At 41.8% G+C, this 17,253-nt stretch overlaps 2 protein-coding genes across 5 annotated transcripts; both read right to left on the reverse strand.

Annotated features, from left to right (window-relative positions):
* Nucleotides 1–4,311: 4,311 nt before the first annotated feature.
* Nucleotides 4,312–6,293, reverse strand: med18 (mediator of RNA polymerase II transcription, subunit 18 homolog (yeast)). Of its 2 annotated transcripts, none has more exons than XM_062539288.1 (3): nucleotides 6,208–6,293; nucleotides 5,571–5,678; nucleotides 4,312–5,334 (listed from the first exon to the last, which is right to left on the reverse strand). In XM_062539288.1, exons 2-3 carry the CDS (start codon nucleotides 5,641–5,643, stop codon nucleotides 4,781–4,783), a joined length of 627 nt encoding a protein of 208 aa, XP_062395272.1. In that variant the 5' UTR covers nucleotides 5,644–5,678; nucleotides 6,208–6,293; the 3' UTR covers nucleotides 4,312–4,780. The 2 variants fall into 2 exon arrangements, with proteins under 2 accessions (XP_062395272.1, XP_062395273.1); XM_062539289.1 differs by having other exon boundaries at nucleotides 5,571–5,670; nucleotides 6,208–6,267.
* Nucleotides 6,294–10,606: 4,313 nt separating this feature from the next.
* On the reverse strand, nucleotides 10,607–13,800 carry LOC134083128 (uncharacterized). Of its 3 annotated transcripts, XM_062539291.1 has the most exons (9): nucleotides 13,691–13,800; nucleotides 13,361–13,438; nucleotides 12,971–13,279; nucleotides 12,603–12,863; nucleotides 12,288–12,500; nucleotides 11,985–12,044; nucleotides 11,644–11,760; nucleotides 11,325–11,395; nucleotides 10,607–11,198 (listed from the first exon to the last, which is right to left on the reverse strand). In XM_062539291.1, the coding sequence occupies exons 2-9, from the start codon at nucleotides 13,419–13,421 to the stop codon at nucleotides 11,091–11,093; spliced, it is 1,200 nt and encodes a 399-aa protein (XP_062395275.1). In that variant the 5' UTR covers nucleotides 13,422–13,438; nucleotides 13,691–13,800; the 3' UTR covers nucleotides 10,607–11,090. The 3 variants fall into 3 exon arrangements, with proteins under 3 accessions (XP_062395275.1, XP_062395276.1, XP_062395274.1); XM_062539292.1 differs by having other exon boundaries at nucleotides 12,971–13,438; XM_062539290.1 differs by having other exon boundaries at nucleotides 13,361–13,782.
* Between the last annotated feature and the right edge of the window lie 3,453 nt (nucleotides 13,801–17,253).

Below are 17,253 nucleotides of genomic sequence, written 5' to 3' on the forward strand. Positions count from 1 at the left end.
TGAATACATGCTGAGTTTCGATAATGAATCTATGTGACTGTACATCAATAGGCCTGTAGATGGCTGGAAACAGTTGTCTGTGAATATCTTGAGAACTGTAGGGCCTAGGATGACCGAATTATTTCAGTATGATAGTCTCCATCCAAGGCCATGTCGACCCATCCCATATCTGCTCATTTGAGAAATAGCGCCACCTAGTTAAAAATGAAAAGGCAAAAACTATGCGTTGTAACAGAAGACATAATTGGTTCAAAATTCACAAATTACACCCACACACACACACATGCACACACGCACAAACGAACGCAAGAGTAGGGGCTGGAGTACGGATTGACGAGCGTGATTTATTTTTGTTGAGGGAATGTGCAAGACTGAGCAGTAGTCATATTTGTATGGCTTTGTGGTACATCTAGTTAAACTCAGAGTGAGCAGTAAACCCTCCTGAAACCCTCTACAGGGGCTTCTATTAAGTGCTTTAACTCCACAGGGCTCTTGTGTTAAGTGATTTACTGTATTCTCTGTGCTATGATACTCAGTTTTATCACTAAACCATGTACTTGGTCTTGGAATAGCCCAATGGGACATGAAATAAATCATGCCTGGCGTTTACCTATGGTAACATATTGCTTTCAGTACATTACTGGAGGGGGCATTTTGGGGGCATTTTGGGGGGCATTTTGGGGAGCATTTTGGGGAGCATTTTGGGGGGCATTTTGGGGGGCATTTTGGGGGGCAGCCGTGGCCTACTGGTTAGGGCTTCGGGCTTGTAACCTGAGGGTTGCCAGTTCGATCCCCGACCAGTCCACGGCTGAAGTGCCCTTGAGCAAGGCACCTAACCCCTCACTGCTCCCCGAGCGCCGCTGGTTGGGCAGGCAGCTCACTGCTCTGGGTTATGTGATTCACCTCACTGTGTGTTCACTGTGTGCTGTGTGGTCAATAAATGGGTTATAAGCAGAGAACTGAATTTCTCTCACGGGATCAAAAAAGTATATATTCTATTCTATTCTATTTTATTTTACTCATTAACCATACATCCTAATCATTGAAAACTGATTGAAAAATAATCTATGAAAAATAAAAAGGAGAGGAAGGTCCTGACCTGTCAAAGATCAGCTCTACCTGCGAGAGAGAGAAAGCCTGAAATCAAACGTTCGTCTGATTAAGCACAGACGTCTTGTCGTAGGTCTTGACGACACCACAGGTAGACTAGTGGTGACAGGTGGCACTAGCAGAAAACGAAATCCTCCTCGCCTCCGCTCCCGTCACATCATGCGTGACCTTCCGGAAGCATCTCTGACACACAGGCAGGTGAATTCTGTGTGACAGCCACACACACACTCCACCCGTCTTATGTACATGAACACACACACACACACTTCACCACCACATCTCAGGTAACCAATGTGCCTCGAGCAAGTCCAAGTGTATCACTGCAACAATCAATGGCTCTGAGCATCCATCTGCACACAAACACGCTCACACACACGCACAGACACACACACTTACACAGACACACACAAGATGCAAGAGAGCATATACCGTCAGCTATTTAATGATCTCCATCTCCTGTTAAGATGAGTGGTCACGCATCTCAGAGGCACGCACATAGAGAAATGGCTCCATACATTATGCAGAGAGGGAGAGATAGAGAGCATGTGAGGGAGGAAGAGAGAGAGAAAGAAAGAGAGAGGAAATAGAGAGGGAATGTGAGAGAGGGAGGAAGAGAGAGAGAAAGAGGGGAAGAGAGAGAGTGGGAAAGAGAGGGAATGTGCGAGAGAGAAAGAGAGAGGGAATGTGAGAGAGAGGGAAAGAGAGAGGGAGAAAGAGAAAGACAGAGCAGCTGGAGAGGAGGTGAGTGCGCCACCTCAGGACTGATGGCCCTCTCCAGCAGGCCTGCCTCTGGCGCTGCAGCTAATGGCCAAATGGCACTAATGAAAGGCAGGAAATCAGAAGCGCCGCAGCGCAAGCAGGAGACGACAAGAGAGAAAGAGAAAGAGAGAAAGGGGAGGGAGGTGAATGGAGGGAAATGCTGTGCTCTTTTGTTGGTGAGAGCAGAGAAGGGAGCATTCTCAGGTATATGTACCATTAAGCAATTGAGAAGAGTAATTAGAGGAGAGGAGATGAGAGGGGGGGTGTGGGGGAGGGGGGGGGGGCTTGAGCATAGCTTACGCCTAATGATTGCCATGGCAACCGGAGCGTGCACGTCGTACATAGAACAGACGTATGCACTGTGGGTGTTTGACCCAAGGAAGATGGGCTACACTACACTAAAGAAAGGAGTAAGAGCTCCTCCTAGTGGAGAAAGCAACATAGAATAGAATATATACTTTTTTGATCCCGTGAGGGAAATTCAGTTCTCTGCATTTAACCCAATTTAACCGAATTAGTGAACACACAGCACACAGTGAACACACAGTGAGGTGAATCACACAACCCAGAGCAGTGACCTGCCTGCCCAACCAGCAGCGCTCGGGGAGCAGTGAGGGGTTAGGTGCCTTGCTCAAGGGCACTTCAGCCATGGTGGACTGGTCGGGGATCGAACCGGCAACCCTCCGGTTACAAGCCCGATGCGCTAACCAGTACACCACGGCTGCCCCAATGTGACATGCACTTGAAGACTGAAGTCTCAAGATTGTTGCAGAGGTGTTCCAACTCTTGACCAGCTGATTCTAATTCGCACAACTCTTAGCACACAGGTAGAACCAATACACGGCCGAACTTTTACTTTGTGAATCCTGACTTCTACATCTCTGGTCTTAAAGGGATAGTTCGGGTTTTAAGACACGAAGTTATATGGGTTCCCTGTCAGCAACGTTGTGCATCAGCACTGACTTACCCCCCGACAGCGTCCTGTGAGCCGAGATCCAGCCGGTTTTTGATCGTTTTTGATGCTGAAGAAAGTAGTCCGGCAAGTTTCTGGGGTCACGAAAGTAAAGTGTTTTTCTTCTCAAAACCATATGCGTTCAACAGAGTGATATATTTGCACCACAAAAACGTTGTCCAGCTGTCAGTAGCGCGCAGTGATAGGAATCGCGAAAAATAAGTAAGTGATAACGAGGTTTGAAATTTTCCTGGACAACGTTTTTGTGGTGCAAATATATCACTCTTTTGAACGCATATGGTTTTGAGAAGAAAAACACTTTACTTTCGTGACCCCAGAAACTTGCCGGACTACTTTCTTCAGCATCAAAAACCGGCTGGATCTCGGCTCACAGGACGCTGTTGCGGGGTAAGTCAGTGCTGATCCACAACGTTGCTGACAGGGAACCCATATAACTTCGTGTCTTAAAACCCGAACTATCCCTTTAAGTCATTTAGTCTTAGTCAGTCTACTTTTACCCATTTTTTATTGCAGCCAATAATGTGCCTGTAGTGTTTAGGGAGAAGGCCTGGACAAACTATAGTGTTGTTTTTCAGACTTGATACATGTGTGGCAATGATGATCCACAGAATTGCTTGTATTGCTTGCAAACGCTTGTTTGTAAATTTGATTGAAACAAATGATTGTGTCCCTTTCCCAGGCCGAACACTCAAACTCAGTGAATGGCTCCTCGTGGTCATCTAACGGCAGGTTCAGTGTGTGGGCTCAAAAATACTCCCGTGACTGTACACACTGTGTACGCTGTAAAGGGGAAACAAAACACCGCGTCTCCAGCCAATCAATACATCGCTTCAGGAGCATAGATGAGAGGGGTCGAATTTGATAGGCTATTAAGTTCAATTATGTTCCAATTTTCTAACATGTGAACACAAATCTTAATCTCCTACCGCAGCCTCTACCAGTTTAATCTGACAGCGTGAATCTTTTGAAAATACTCTCTTAATATCTAGTAAGTATTAGAGCTAAGAACATTTCTTGTAGTTACCAATGGGGTAATTTCAAAGGAAACCTTTTTTCTTGTTGGCTTTAACATCAGATATGTCGATAGACAGACTAGACATTTCTAGACAGTTCCCTTCCCTGCCAGTAATGGCCACGGAGCATGGGCCAATGATCACATCACAACTGCTCTCATTTACTACCCGGCTTCCCCTGTTGACAATGGATTCCCACAGCAATCCCAATCAATAAAACGGAGCCATAGAAATTAACAATCTAGCTGGATGATGCAGAAAGGTGTTGCCCAATCAGAGCAAAGCCAATTATGTACGTAGATTTAAAAAATCAAAACAAAATCTATTTTCTTTTCTCATAGGGTTTTTCATGACATAAAAATATATATAAAAAAACCTACAAAATGCATCTGTAGTTGAGGGAATGTTTTCGAATAAATAAAAAATGTATGGCATGACGTCTTTAAGCAAATAGGCAATAATGAAGCAATGGAATGAAGAGCATCATTATTTATTAACCCTGACTATGCTTAGGGCAACCCAAACGTCAGTTTGTCTCTGATATCATACATAGTCCCACTCAATGTCATGATCATATGTCAAAAAGTGGAAACACATTAGTCAGTCATTTGGGACACTTTGTGCGTGTGCGTGTGTGTGTGTGTGTGTGCGTGTGTGTGTGTGTGTGCGCAAGTAGGTTCCGAGTGAGAGAGTGAGCAACCGTACAACGGCTCCCTGTGCCGTGGACGATGCTGGTTATGCTGTCTCTGAAACCATCAGTCTGTCCTTAAACCGGGGCATGTTCCAGACAACCAACAAAGACCAAAGACCCCCCCCCCCCCCCCCCATCATCACTCATTTACAGCAGGAGGAGAGTCACAGTCTGTCCCCAAGAGAGCCAGTTCCTGGGCTTCCACGCTCACCGCGCTGCCTCGCGAGTCCTCCCTCACGTGTGCTTCTTGGGGTCGATCTTCTCCAGGTGCACCAGGGGCTTGAGCTGCTCGGCGAAGGAGCGCATGTCCTCGGACACGGTGTCCTGCCCGGCGGGCGCCAGCACGCTGAGCTCCACCAGCGACGACAGCGACAGCTGCTCCGTGTTCTCCGTGTTGCCGGGCACCAGCACGCGCGACAGCTTGCTCACCACCACCTTCATGGGGCCCTTGCGGAACACGTGGCCCTTGGCCACGAACTCGTGGTCCATGCGGAAGCCCATCTCGTTCAGGAAGTCGGGCAGGCTGTGCGAGGCGGCCACGTCCACGCAGTTGCGCACCAGCGCGTGCCGGCTCTTGTCGCCCACCTCGGGCTGGCCCAGGTAGCGCAGGTGCCACGGGGCGGCCGGGTGCGAGAGGGACCGGCGGGCACGGAGCAGGAAGGGTTGGCCCTGCTGGCCCTTCAGCAAGTACACCAGCTCGTGGTCGGCGAACGTCTCGGGCTCGATGTTGTCGCACAAGCCGCGCAGCCTGTGCAGCAGACTGTCCAGAGCCTGGTCTAGAACACTACCTGTGGGGCAACACGAGAGGGCAGGCAAGGCAAGGATTATACTTTTAAACCAAATGTAGAGCGATACTGATAACATCACTGGTTACAGGCAGAATACTGTTTTGATACATTGCCTGCGCTTTATAAACTCAGAGTGTTTCATACTTGGGCTTTAAGCTGGAATAACGCAATTTAATTCCAAAATAATTGCAATTTAATGCAAACTAAACATTTGAAAGTAGGGAGACAATATTTACCCTGCAGCAGGTATTCCATCATGTTGATCGCACCGCCCGTCACGGGCATAACAGTCACAGGCGGTGCCTCCATTGCTCCTCAACGTGAAAATGTGTTGAACTTGAAGTCTAATGAAAATTAAGATAGCGTTAATTAAAATAGAAAAACAACTGCAAATGCCATCAGAATGCCTTAATTCTACCTGGGTTGCATTTTCCCCATCTAACATTATCTGTCGCTAACTTGCTAGCTTTAGTGCATTATTTATTTTACGCATAATTTAACTATGCGCAGAGAATGAAGACGGAAACTATTTCGAAGCAAAGGTATTAAGTGTACAAAAAACTACGAGACATTCACATCTAAATAGGCTAACAGAAAACAAGCCTGTTAAGAGATTTCCTGGAGTACGCTAGCCCCCAAATCAAATGTCATTTAGCTTGCCGATTTGACAGTGGGATCCCCGGATCTCCCAGCTACTAGAGTCCGTGGTTAAACAGGCCAGGCTCTATTTTGCTTGGGGCTAACTCTTACTCTCGATGTGTCGTAATACCTTACATTTCAGTTACTATGAATGTACATTACTGTGCCACATCTACATGAAACTATTCAGACGTAATGACAGGAATGGCTTGTTTTTAAGATACGACCACTCACATAATCCAGGCACGTATCCTCTTGGTCACGCTGTTGTGTTGTATTCGGCGCTTCTTTTACCTACTGCGCGAAGTGCGCATGTTCACTAGAGTCACATGTTGGAACCGGTTGGAACATTGGAATCATCTGCAGACTGCATCCCATCTCTAGTATTCTTGTGCAACAGCTGTGATCTCAGTCAGGAGCTTAGTGTTAGACTGTAGACAACTGCTGGTGATGCAAAATGATTGCAACCATATTATATTTATAATAATCCAGCTAGAGACCAGCTTATGGTAGCTGCTTTTAGCTGGTCTTTGCTGGTTTTCCTCCAGCTCTTTGCTGGTGTAGTTGGTTGTGCCACCCGGTGGACATGCCGGCATCTGAGGAAGCTGGCCATGCTGGAGTGACCAGCCTGTCATATGATACAGCTGTGAGATGGGCATGCTGGTGACCACTGACCAGCTTGCCAAGCCTGACTGGTGTAAGATGGTCATGCTGCTTTGATGACGAACATAAGTTGGCATGGTCAGGGAAACCAGCAATGTAGGCATAAGACCAGCAACACCAGATAAAATGACCAGCTTGAGGTGGTACGACAAGCAAAGCCATCTGGATTACCATCACAAGCTGGGTATCTAGACCTGCAAAACTCTTTCGAATACATAACTTCAGCTGGTCAACATAGGATGGTCATGGTTTCCATATGTCTCCTTTAAGCTGGTGACTTGCAGTAGGCTATCAATTGCATGATATGTTGTTACTTGAACTAGGCTATTAGACTTCATAAGCTCAATCACAAGTAAATTAAAAAGCATCTATGATGTAGCCTATAGGTTTGTGTTATGCATTGGTCCTAAGATAGTCTACAATGCTCTTTTGGTCTTTTAACCAAAGGGTGCTGAAAAAAGACTAGACTCAGTGAGTAGCGGTGTGAAAATAGGCCTGCTACACGTAGCCTATAACCGTTTGGACGTTAGGTTCAATATACTGTATGAGTAGGCCTACCAAATCAAGTCAACAGTAGGCCTTTTTGCCTGTGGACCATGTTTTAAATGTGAGTTCCCAAACAGGTATTAAGTAGCAGACCACATCGATTTAGTCAACTAACGGCAAAAAAAACATTTGACACTTTTTCAAAATACTATTCCCATAAAATATTGTCAGTAAATTTTAGATTAGCAATAACCTATGTCTACAGGCCTAGAACTCTAAAAAAATATGTATTACAAATTACACATCAGCTGAATGTGTGAATTTCAATACTGAACCATAACTTCAAACCGAGGTAACACAAACCTTGTTGTTTGAAAGAAAGTGGCTGTATCCTAAATATGATAGGCTATGAGAATTATTAGGTCTAATCATCGCTTACACAGTAAACTATTACATAGAGTTAACCCACCCATACAACTTTGACTCTTGCGGATTGTCCCTTATTCTTGCATTTTTGCAGCTGATGTTGATGGTGGTGATAGTGCAATTGTTGGTGGTAATGCTGTTGCACGCCTCGTCTTCAATCAGCCAAAGAGGACACATGTAACTCCTTTGCTACAGTAGTTCTCTCCACTGGCTCACCTGGTGTATTTTGACTACTACACTTTGGCTGGAGAATTGACTGGATCTGCTCCCTATCTTAACTCAATGATCAAGACGTATCCTCAACTACCCTGAGGTCTTCTTATGAGCGTCTGTTGTATCGACCAGCCTTAAACGCTAGGTCAAATTCAAGACTCTTTTCCTCAGTGGTTCCTTGTTGGTGGAATAAGTTGCCCAGTGCTCCCTGTTCCTGTGGTACTGTTCAGGTCTAAAGACATATCTGTTCAACATGCACTTAGTTTATTTAGCGTTTCTTTATGGTTATGGTTTGTATCCATCTGCATTTGGTAGGCTATCACCAGACCCATGATGCTGAACATGCAACTGTGTTCTGTTCCCTGGGCATATGCTGGCCTTTCTCTGTCTATCATCTGCAGTGTTAGGGCCTTCTCTCCGGTGAGATTGCTAGTCTGCGGAGCAGCAAAGTTATTTATTTATTTTCAGGCTCTTTGGCTGACATTGTTGTTTATTATTGCTGTTCTGTCTTACAAACTTTTTGTTAGTAATGTTTACTGTTAAATGTAACTATTGTATTGTTGTTATTTTAATGTCGCTCTAGACAAAAGCGTCTGCTAAATACCATAACCATAGCTATAACATGACCCTATTTGGTCATGGTGATGTGAGAAGCGGGCCAGAGAACTTCTGTACAGGCCGCATACTGTATCTGCGCATGAGACATTCTGTGTAAATAAGCAAACTTGCATCGCCTTGCAGATGTGCTAACAACGCCAAAATGCTGTTGTCACAATAAAGCCTGTTGAGGAGGTGAGAGACCTACACCAGGACACTCGCCTCGAACGAGGTGGTATGAATATATTAACACATTGTGAGGGGTGTGAAGTGTGAGGCAAAAAAAATCACATGTGACAGAAAGCCCCAGTTTTGTCATAATTCGGATTTTATTTGAATCTGACTGTTTGTAGTGTCTTATGTTATGTAGGCTATTCAAATATGGAGAAAATTCAATCCAATCCAGAAGCTCAAAAAATACAACAGAGGGTGTTGTCTGTGGGATGGTCAGAGGAATTTTGCCTTTTTGTCATCAAGATGAAAAACCTAAATGACTCAAGTTAACTCATTATAGAGATTCAGTGTTCCTCTTCTCCTCCACATCTGCACTGTCCTCTCCAAGAGACTCAGCAGGAACATATCTTAGTACATCAGCTCCTCAGTGCACCGTGTTCAGTGTTGTGCATTAACAGGGATAGAAGATTACACTGGGTTATTATCATCGGGTGGATACCATGATAGGTCTTATACAAACGGGAAGAGGATGCTGCTTTAGCTGCGAAAAAAAATCCTGACCTGAGACCCATATATCTGTAGGGCCATCTGTGAGTATGAAGGACGCTTCCTTAAGCCCAAAATATCTTACCTGGGAGGTTTTCTCAACTATTGCCAAAAATAGGTTTGTAGTGACATTGTTTCATATTTGGTTGTATTTGTGTTAGCTAACTTTTCAGCAGGGCATCAGGCCAAGATAACTCTCATGCTCTCTTTAACTTTACACGTCTTCCTGTGTACCAGATAAAGCACCTCATCAGCACTTTAGCTGCAGGGTCGGGGGTGTCTTCTGTGGTTTGTGTTTCCGCTTTAATGTACTTACATGTATAAGCTGTGGATCTTACAGAAGTTTGCGTCTGAAATAACAAGAGTTACAGATAGTTTAAGTCTTAACACACAAACCAACAATTACGCGAAATGTATGTGTGTGTGTGTAATTGTTTGTTTGTTTGAGTGTGTGTGTGTGTGTGTGTGTGTGTGTGTGTGTGTGTGCGCGCGCGCGCGTGTGAAATCATTTACATCAAAAACAAGTGTCATCTGTATGTGGTTGGTGGTTGATCAGAACCCCCCCCCCCCCAACACACACACACACACCCACACACCCACACACACACATACGCACACACGCACACACACACACGCACACTGACACATTTACAGGACGTCCCTCCATATGTTCCCTTGAGAATCATTCTTTTCTCGTCATGTAAATTATCTGTTTCTTCTTTGTGGTTTACTTTTTTATTTCTTGTGTTTCTGGTTTTGTTTCTAATGAATGATACTGTATGGATTGCTTCTCTGTCCACTGAGTGGGAGCAATCATTTTGTGGTTGCAACGCTGTTTGCTTTATTGACATTGCCACACAATCCACTTCAAGCCTGACAGACATCTTGATCTTAAATATCATTTAAATATCACCATGAGTACTGTTTCCTGTGAAAGACTTTCTGATGTTTGATTCCTAAAGCTTCATTAACATACACAGTGATTCACTTGTTGCTTGTCATCTCAAAAACAGTCACCAGTGGTTATTTTGCCTGTAATCACTGAATCCAGTAGTAGAAGGTCTTTTGTTGCTAGTCGCACAGTGTGAGTGGGGTTTAAAGAGCCTGATGAGAGGTGTATGCGAGATCACATTGGTGCTATACAGTGGGTAAAGTATAAAACACACATTTACTTTGTCAAAAAGAAATGACTGAGGAAGATATGACAGGAAATGCTTGCCACTGCCAAGTGTTCATTATATTTCACCTGAGTCATTGGCAGTTTTCAATATGACTTATTATAAGTGGAAAATGTTGGGTGCCACCACACATGAGGGTTTGCATATGGACACAACACGTAAATGTTTCCTGAGCCTTTCGTGTGAACTGCAATGATGCCAACTTTGGGAAACATCTGTTCACAGGGCGTACCTTAAGCCTTTAGGGGACTCAGAAATGTAGTAGAGAAGAAAAGTTAATAGAAAGGGAATTTTAATGCATGAAATTATCATAATAACACTACTAGTCAGAGACTGAAAGGGTTGAAGACATTACTTTTTAATTTAATTTAATTTAATTTCTTTAAATGTTAAATGAGCTGCATATGTTATAATGGCCGGTTGCATTAGACATAAAATAGCAACATTAAACAGTCTGATGCATAGTAAACATACACAGGCATAAAAAGGAAATGAAACCAAGTCTCTGAACCATCTCAGGTGCCTAGCGTGACCTTTTGATAATGTGGTTATACACTGCAAAGTCTGTCTATAAAGAGAGAGATGAAGTGCACGAAGATGATCTTATTCTCCTGGCTGTGTTGTTTTTTTGGGGGTTGTTAATGCTAGTGACCTCAACAACAGTAAAAATATTGAGCATGATGTACATGAACATGTGCAAATAAACATTGATAAACATTGCAGAACAAAGGTTTCTTGTGGTGAATGCAGCAATCTGTATTTATTCCAATAAATAGTCACGAAGCATGAAACTTCACAGGATTCAGCATCATCATAGAAAACAAAATCAATATGTCATTTTGCATTTTGCACTTTGATATCACTGTACACACATTCATTTGCAGATCTCAACACACTTCCATCAGATCTTCTAAACGGCATTGAAATGTACAGTACTTCATCCTAAAACAGAAAAAAAACACACACACATGTCATAGAAAGTCGAACATGTTTGTATTAAAAGTGGTCAGCATCCACAATACTCTGTGGTACTCCCTACATCTAAATGGAGCATTGTGAATGTCTTACCTCTAATCTGGAGTTATCTGGATGACGAACTCCATGACAATGGCAATTTCTGAGACAGTCAATGCTGGATTCTGTGAATTAATCAATCAATCAATCAAAACGTCAGTCGATCAATTATATCAATCAAGTACTCTCTTATGGAATAATGTTATGCAATACAAATGCGTCCAATGGGTCATGCCCCATCCCATACAGAAAAAAAATATTGAAATACATTGTAAGTGTCAAAGATATATTTTTGGCCCAATTTTGAGTATTTGCATATGTTTTAAATATGTTTTTGTGTGTATCACATAATTAAGCCCTCTTTTTCTCTTACCTCTTCTTCTTCTGAGACACGCAACCGACACAGCAACCAGACAACACAAAACTAAACAGACAGTTAAGCTGATCCCTACTGACGTTGCAGCTTGGGAAATGCCAGGAGAAAACGGTGCTGATAAAAAGAAGGAAAAAAAACATTTGGGGAAAAAAAGACTTACACATATATACCATACACTTCAATCTATACAAATAAATATATTTAGAAAATGTAGTTCAATATGTTCACATGTGATTAACCCTATAGAGGGCATATCAAAATTAATGGTCTCCATTGCTTCCTTTTTTATGATGTTCGCTCCTGATACAAGTTTGAGGAACATAAATAATAATTTTTACCTGCATTCTCTGAATGAGTCTCATTTTCCATGTCCATGCCAGGGGCATTTGTTATGTACTCTGTAGAGTTTGCAAACCCATTATGAAAAGCAAAATACAGCAAATACAAACACAAAAGTCTTCAACTGAACAGGAAGTCTCAGCCCCCGGACAGTTATACAAATTACGTAGATTAATTTCCATTTTAGTTCAATCCAATGTGCATATTTGTTTTTTTATTTGATACTGTGTTGTCGTTCTCCCACTATATTTATGCAATACAATATAATATAATGTATAATAAGAAATGTAATGAATACATACCTGAAGTAGTTGATTGAATGGTGTCATTTTTATGCACACCACCTTTAAAAGTGACAATGCAGTCCACCAGTCCATCTGGTCTCTTTGATTTGTGGTATACAGTGATATTCACTCTGTCAGTGACCACAACAAATGGATCTAACTTCTCCGCATCACTGTGTTTGCTACACAGAATAGTGCAGTTCTGCAGCGATTCCCTTTCATCGGAAGTGCCTATGTGTTAATAGTACAGATTTGCATAATAACGTTGAATTTATTGATTGCATGTCTCATAACACATTCATATTTATTGTCACTGTTCTTTTCATATCTTACCAGAGACGATGCAAAGTATCAATGAAAAAGCTCTCTCTTCTTGTCCATTCTCTGATATAATCCAACACGTGTAATTTCCCGCCATATGGTGTTCAATGTTGGTAAAGACAAGAGAGGAATTTTGAGAATATTGTCTATTTATTTCCCCTTTCAATGGCTGAAAGGTCCATTGAACAGCCTTGCCGATCACACCTGGACATTCATGTTGATAGCCATGACCTCTAATAGCATACCACCACTTTGATGGTGGAGTCTTTTTTTCTGTTAGAGGAACAACAAGACAAAATACTCTCTCTTTATCATTTACAAAACACCCCATGTGTAAAAATGAAACTGTTAAGCCAGAGCTCCCAGCATGGAAATCTCACCTAAAATCCACTCAGATGTGGCTCTGGCGCATGATGACGTGCCTTGGCATAGGCCTACTTCACAGGTATAAAGTCCTTCATCTTCTTCGTTAAAGTCTTTGATAATCAGTGACCTATTGTTTGCAACTGTCCTTTTTGGGCCCTTCATCTGTGAGTGGAGAAGAACTTGCCCTTGTTTGTTTATGCGATATAACAATTGTTTAGAGTCCTGGTCTTTACTGAAGAACCACTTGACTTCATCGGTAAAATCTATTTTCAAACTTCCACAGTTTATAGCTGTTGTACTCCCCAATAAAACATGTTGCTGAACTGAAAGAAAAAACAAACATATTTAATTAATTACTTAATTAATCAATTATACGGATTGTCAGACAGCAATTAAGATATCACCTTTGTTTGACGACAGGCAGCATTTCCCTAGGCAGGTCAACACTAAGATGATGATCCTCATCCCACTGTCCACAGCACCTTCAACAACACATAAGATATGTGACGAAGGACAACTGAACTCAGGCAACTCGATGAGCATCAGAAGAAAATACTTTTAAGGCTGCATCTTTTCTTTTTCTCCCTTCATTATGAATTCTAAAGTCTTTCTGCTGATATCATCACTCTTTTTAAAGGAAATTCATTTGATTTTAAAATCTGAGACTATGAATTACAACACACTCAAAGTAATCGGCTAACTCTACTGTTGTAAGAAAAAGAGAAGACCCTTACTTCAACTGCAACTACTACTTCAACCGGTACTTTCCACGATCAGACGGGCATCAGAACAACAGCGTCAGCCTGACACACACACGGAGGACGCGAGTGCATCTCTCGGAGAGGAGGTGGTTTGTGGTTAGATCTTTCCACCTCAGCATCTATAAACGGCGTACTAAGGGCGTGGTTTTGTGTGTCACATGCTGTCAAATGGGCTGAGCAGATTTACAGGGAACAGAAAGCTATGATCTGGTATAGAAATGGAGTGATTTGTATATTGGGCCTGCTCATCTGAATTGGAAACAATGGACTGGACTACTCTGTAAATTGAGTGATTTCAGAGTATAATGCCTGTTGAGGTTAGTTGGGCCTCTTCAAAATGTTGGCACTTAAAACGATGAACGTGAACAGTGAACTACTCACCAAAACTGTAATATTTTCGGCCTAACAATTATCTGAGACTTAAAGAAAGGCTGATTATGACTTGTGGAGATAGCATTGTTCAGAGACTTATTCATGAGGACACAGAGCACTCAGAGAATCCTCTATATGGGGAGATGCATGGGGTTAGTTAGTAATGCCAATATGGCCTTTGACTACGCATATCCCATCCCTTCCTGTTTGCCCCCCCATTCACTTGAAGAGGAAAATAGCTGCCCAATAACTGCCCGTTACCAAGATGGCTGCCGAGTGGAGGGACTTGCCTATAGACCTCTTCAATATTTGTAAACATCCAGAGCTTTTAGGAGGGTGTATAGAGGAACAGATAGTTTGACATCAGCTTTGAACTCTCTCTGAGGATTTTGATATCTGGAGAGGAGCTTCAGTCTTAGGCCCGTCCACACGACAATGAAAGGTGCTTTCTTTCATTGTTATAAGTCTTGTGTCCACACAGCATCGTTTTTAGAAACTAACTTATAAAGTGTATATACATTTATCACAATCCATGAATTAGTGAAAAACAGTAAACACACAGTGGTGAAGCACTAACCTGGGGCATGAGCTGCCTTGCTACAGGGGTTACAGTAGGTGCCTTGCTCAAGGGTAGCCTACTTCAGCCACTGATGTAGGGGAGAGCAGTGCTCAGCTATTTCCCATGCCCTCATTTTTCCTATGGTTGGGGATCGATGGAAAGTCCTTATGGACAGTCGCCTTGGCAGACTTTGCACACAAATTCACAAAAAAGAGATCATTACCGCATCAGGAGCACTCGTGTGAGACATGTATCACAGAAAATTACATTTTCAGTTCAAGTGTAAAAATAATAAAGTTAATTTTCAGGATCAGGGCTTGTGACGGCTATAATTGTGAATTTTTTTACTTTGGGTATTACAACTGGTATAGACCTGTGACATCGTCACTGTCCAAAAGTATTTGCCTTTCCACATGGCAACAATAAGCCTAAGCATCAGGCTGAAAGCTCAATTTAATTAAATATTTCCACTGCCCTCTGCAGTCAATATGTAATATTGCGGTTAAAAGTGAGGTACTCAGGCATTTGTAAAGATAGAATTATGTCTAAAACTAAAAATATTGGAAATCATTTTGATAAATGTAAGTTAATTCTAAATAGATGACTGCAGAGGAATATCTCCATCTATGGAAGAATGTTGTTATCCAAGATGGATAGTCTGTCCAAAATAAACTTTCTCCTCACTCATCCCACAAAAGAGCAATTATATCTCTTAAATTCATATGGAGAAATTAGTCTAATTTATTTTCATAAGGAAATGCAACATGGTTAAAATCTGTGTATTCTTAATGTGATTTTTGAGGAAATGGGTGATATTTTTTTTATGGTGTGATTTTGAAAGTAGCTCCTTACTAGTCAAACGTTTTGCTTTTCAGCAGGTTCTGCTTTATTGGAAGTTAATCTTCAAACATATTTTCACACAACTGTGTGGAATACAAAGCTTTATTATTTATAGTCACAACCACTAGATCTGCATTCATCCCACACACGCCTGGACACACCTCATTCCGGCACACAGAAAGGTGACCGTGCGATCAGTATCAGTGCACCACACTTCTGGAACAGTTTCCCAAGGAACCTTAAATCAGCATCATCTGTGACTATTTTTAAATCTCTACTTAAAACCCATCTTTTCAGACCTGCTTTTAACAGTCATCGAGCCTGTGTAACTAATGGATTTTGATGCCACTTGTATTCTGTCTGTATGTTTATACGTCTGTCTCTTTGATTTTGGTTTGTGTCTGGAGGTATCAGCTGTAGTTGATATTTGAATCATCTTTTAAACTCTGCCTTTTTAACTGTGAAGCACTTTGGAATGTAATGTATACTGGAGGGTCATGTGACTTTGCTACATTTTTAATACTGCCCTATTATGCTTGTATGTAGGCTACTCTTTTCTTTAATGTAAAGCACATTGAATTACCCTGGAAATGTGCTATATAAATAAACTTGTCTTGACTTGGTTTGTGCATTTCTAATATTGTTGATGAGCTGTTGGTCTTGCAACTCATTGTGACCAAGCTCTGTATGTGTGCGTGTCTCAGTAACATATCATTTACATCATAGGCATGAAACAAGTGTCTGTATGTGGTTGAACAGCATTATGCTTTTGTTGTTGTGTTTACTTGTTTCCTCTCTGTGGTAACCACTCCTGCTATCCCCCAACCCCTCAACCCCCCCACACACACACGCACACACACACATCTACGTCCCTCAATGTGTCAACTTTCAGAATTATCATTTTCCTTTCCCCCACTCACTCTTCGCTTATTGTCTGAAAAGCATTTCCCATCATCACCAGTGGTTTGCCTACAGTCGCTGAATACATTAAAAATTATATGGTATTCTGTTGCCAGTAGCTTATTATCGTCTGACTGGAGGAATAAGTCAAATATGTATTGGTGTTGGGTCAAAGTGTCTACCTTTGGTGATTGTTTCATTGTTTTTGTTTGTTTCTCAACCATACACCCTTTACAGTGTAAAATATACTGAGCATGCTGCACAAATAAATGTGCAAATGTGCAAATGAATAATGAAAGTAGAAACTGACCCAAGATAAACACGGTAAGAACTAGAGTGGTACAGCAATCAGATTTATTCCACTTTCAGGACTCAGGATCATTACAGAAAATGATCATTTTGCATTTTTTCACTTTGATATTACTGTACACACATTCACTTCCATATCGCAACACACTTTCATCAGATCTTCTAAATGCCACTGAAAAGTAAAGTACTTCACTCTAATACAACAAAAGCAAAAACAAATGCAAAACAATTACATTAGGTGGAACACACAGGCATGTCATAGAAAGTCATGTATGTTTGTATTAAAAGTGGTCAGCATAATATGCTGTATATATACAATAATAATATGCTGTAGCATAAACAATGTATATACAATAATAATATGCTGTAGCATATGTCCCTTTAAAGGGAGTACCACAGAGTATTTCATATTATTAAATAGGCTACTCTGTGGTACTCCCTTTAAAGGGACATTGTAATCAATGTTTTACCTCAATCACATTATACTATTATCGGTGACATTAAATTAAGCCCTCTTTTTCTCTTTCCTGCAACTTTTCTTCTTCTTCTTTGACTG

Source organism: Sardina pilchardus, chromosome 6, assembly GCF_963854185.1.
Source record: "Sardina pilchardus chromosome 6, fSarPil1.1, whole genome shotgun sequence".
NCBI lineage: Eukaryota > Metazoa > Chordata > Actinopteri > Clupeiformes > Clupeidae > Sardina > Sardina pilchardus.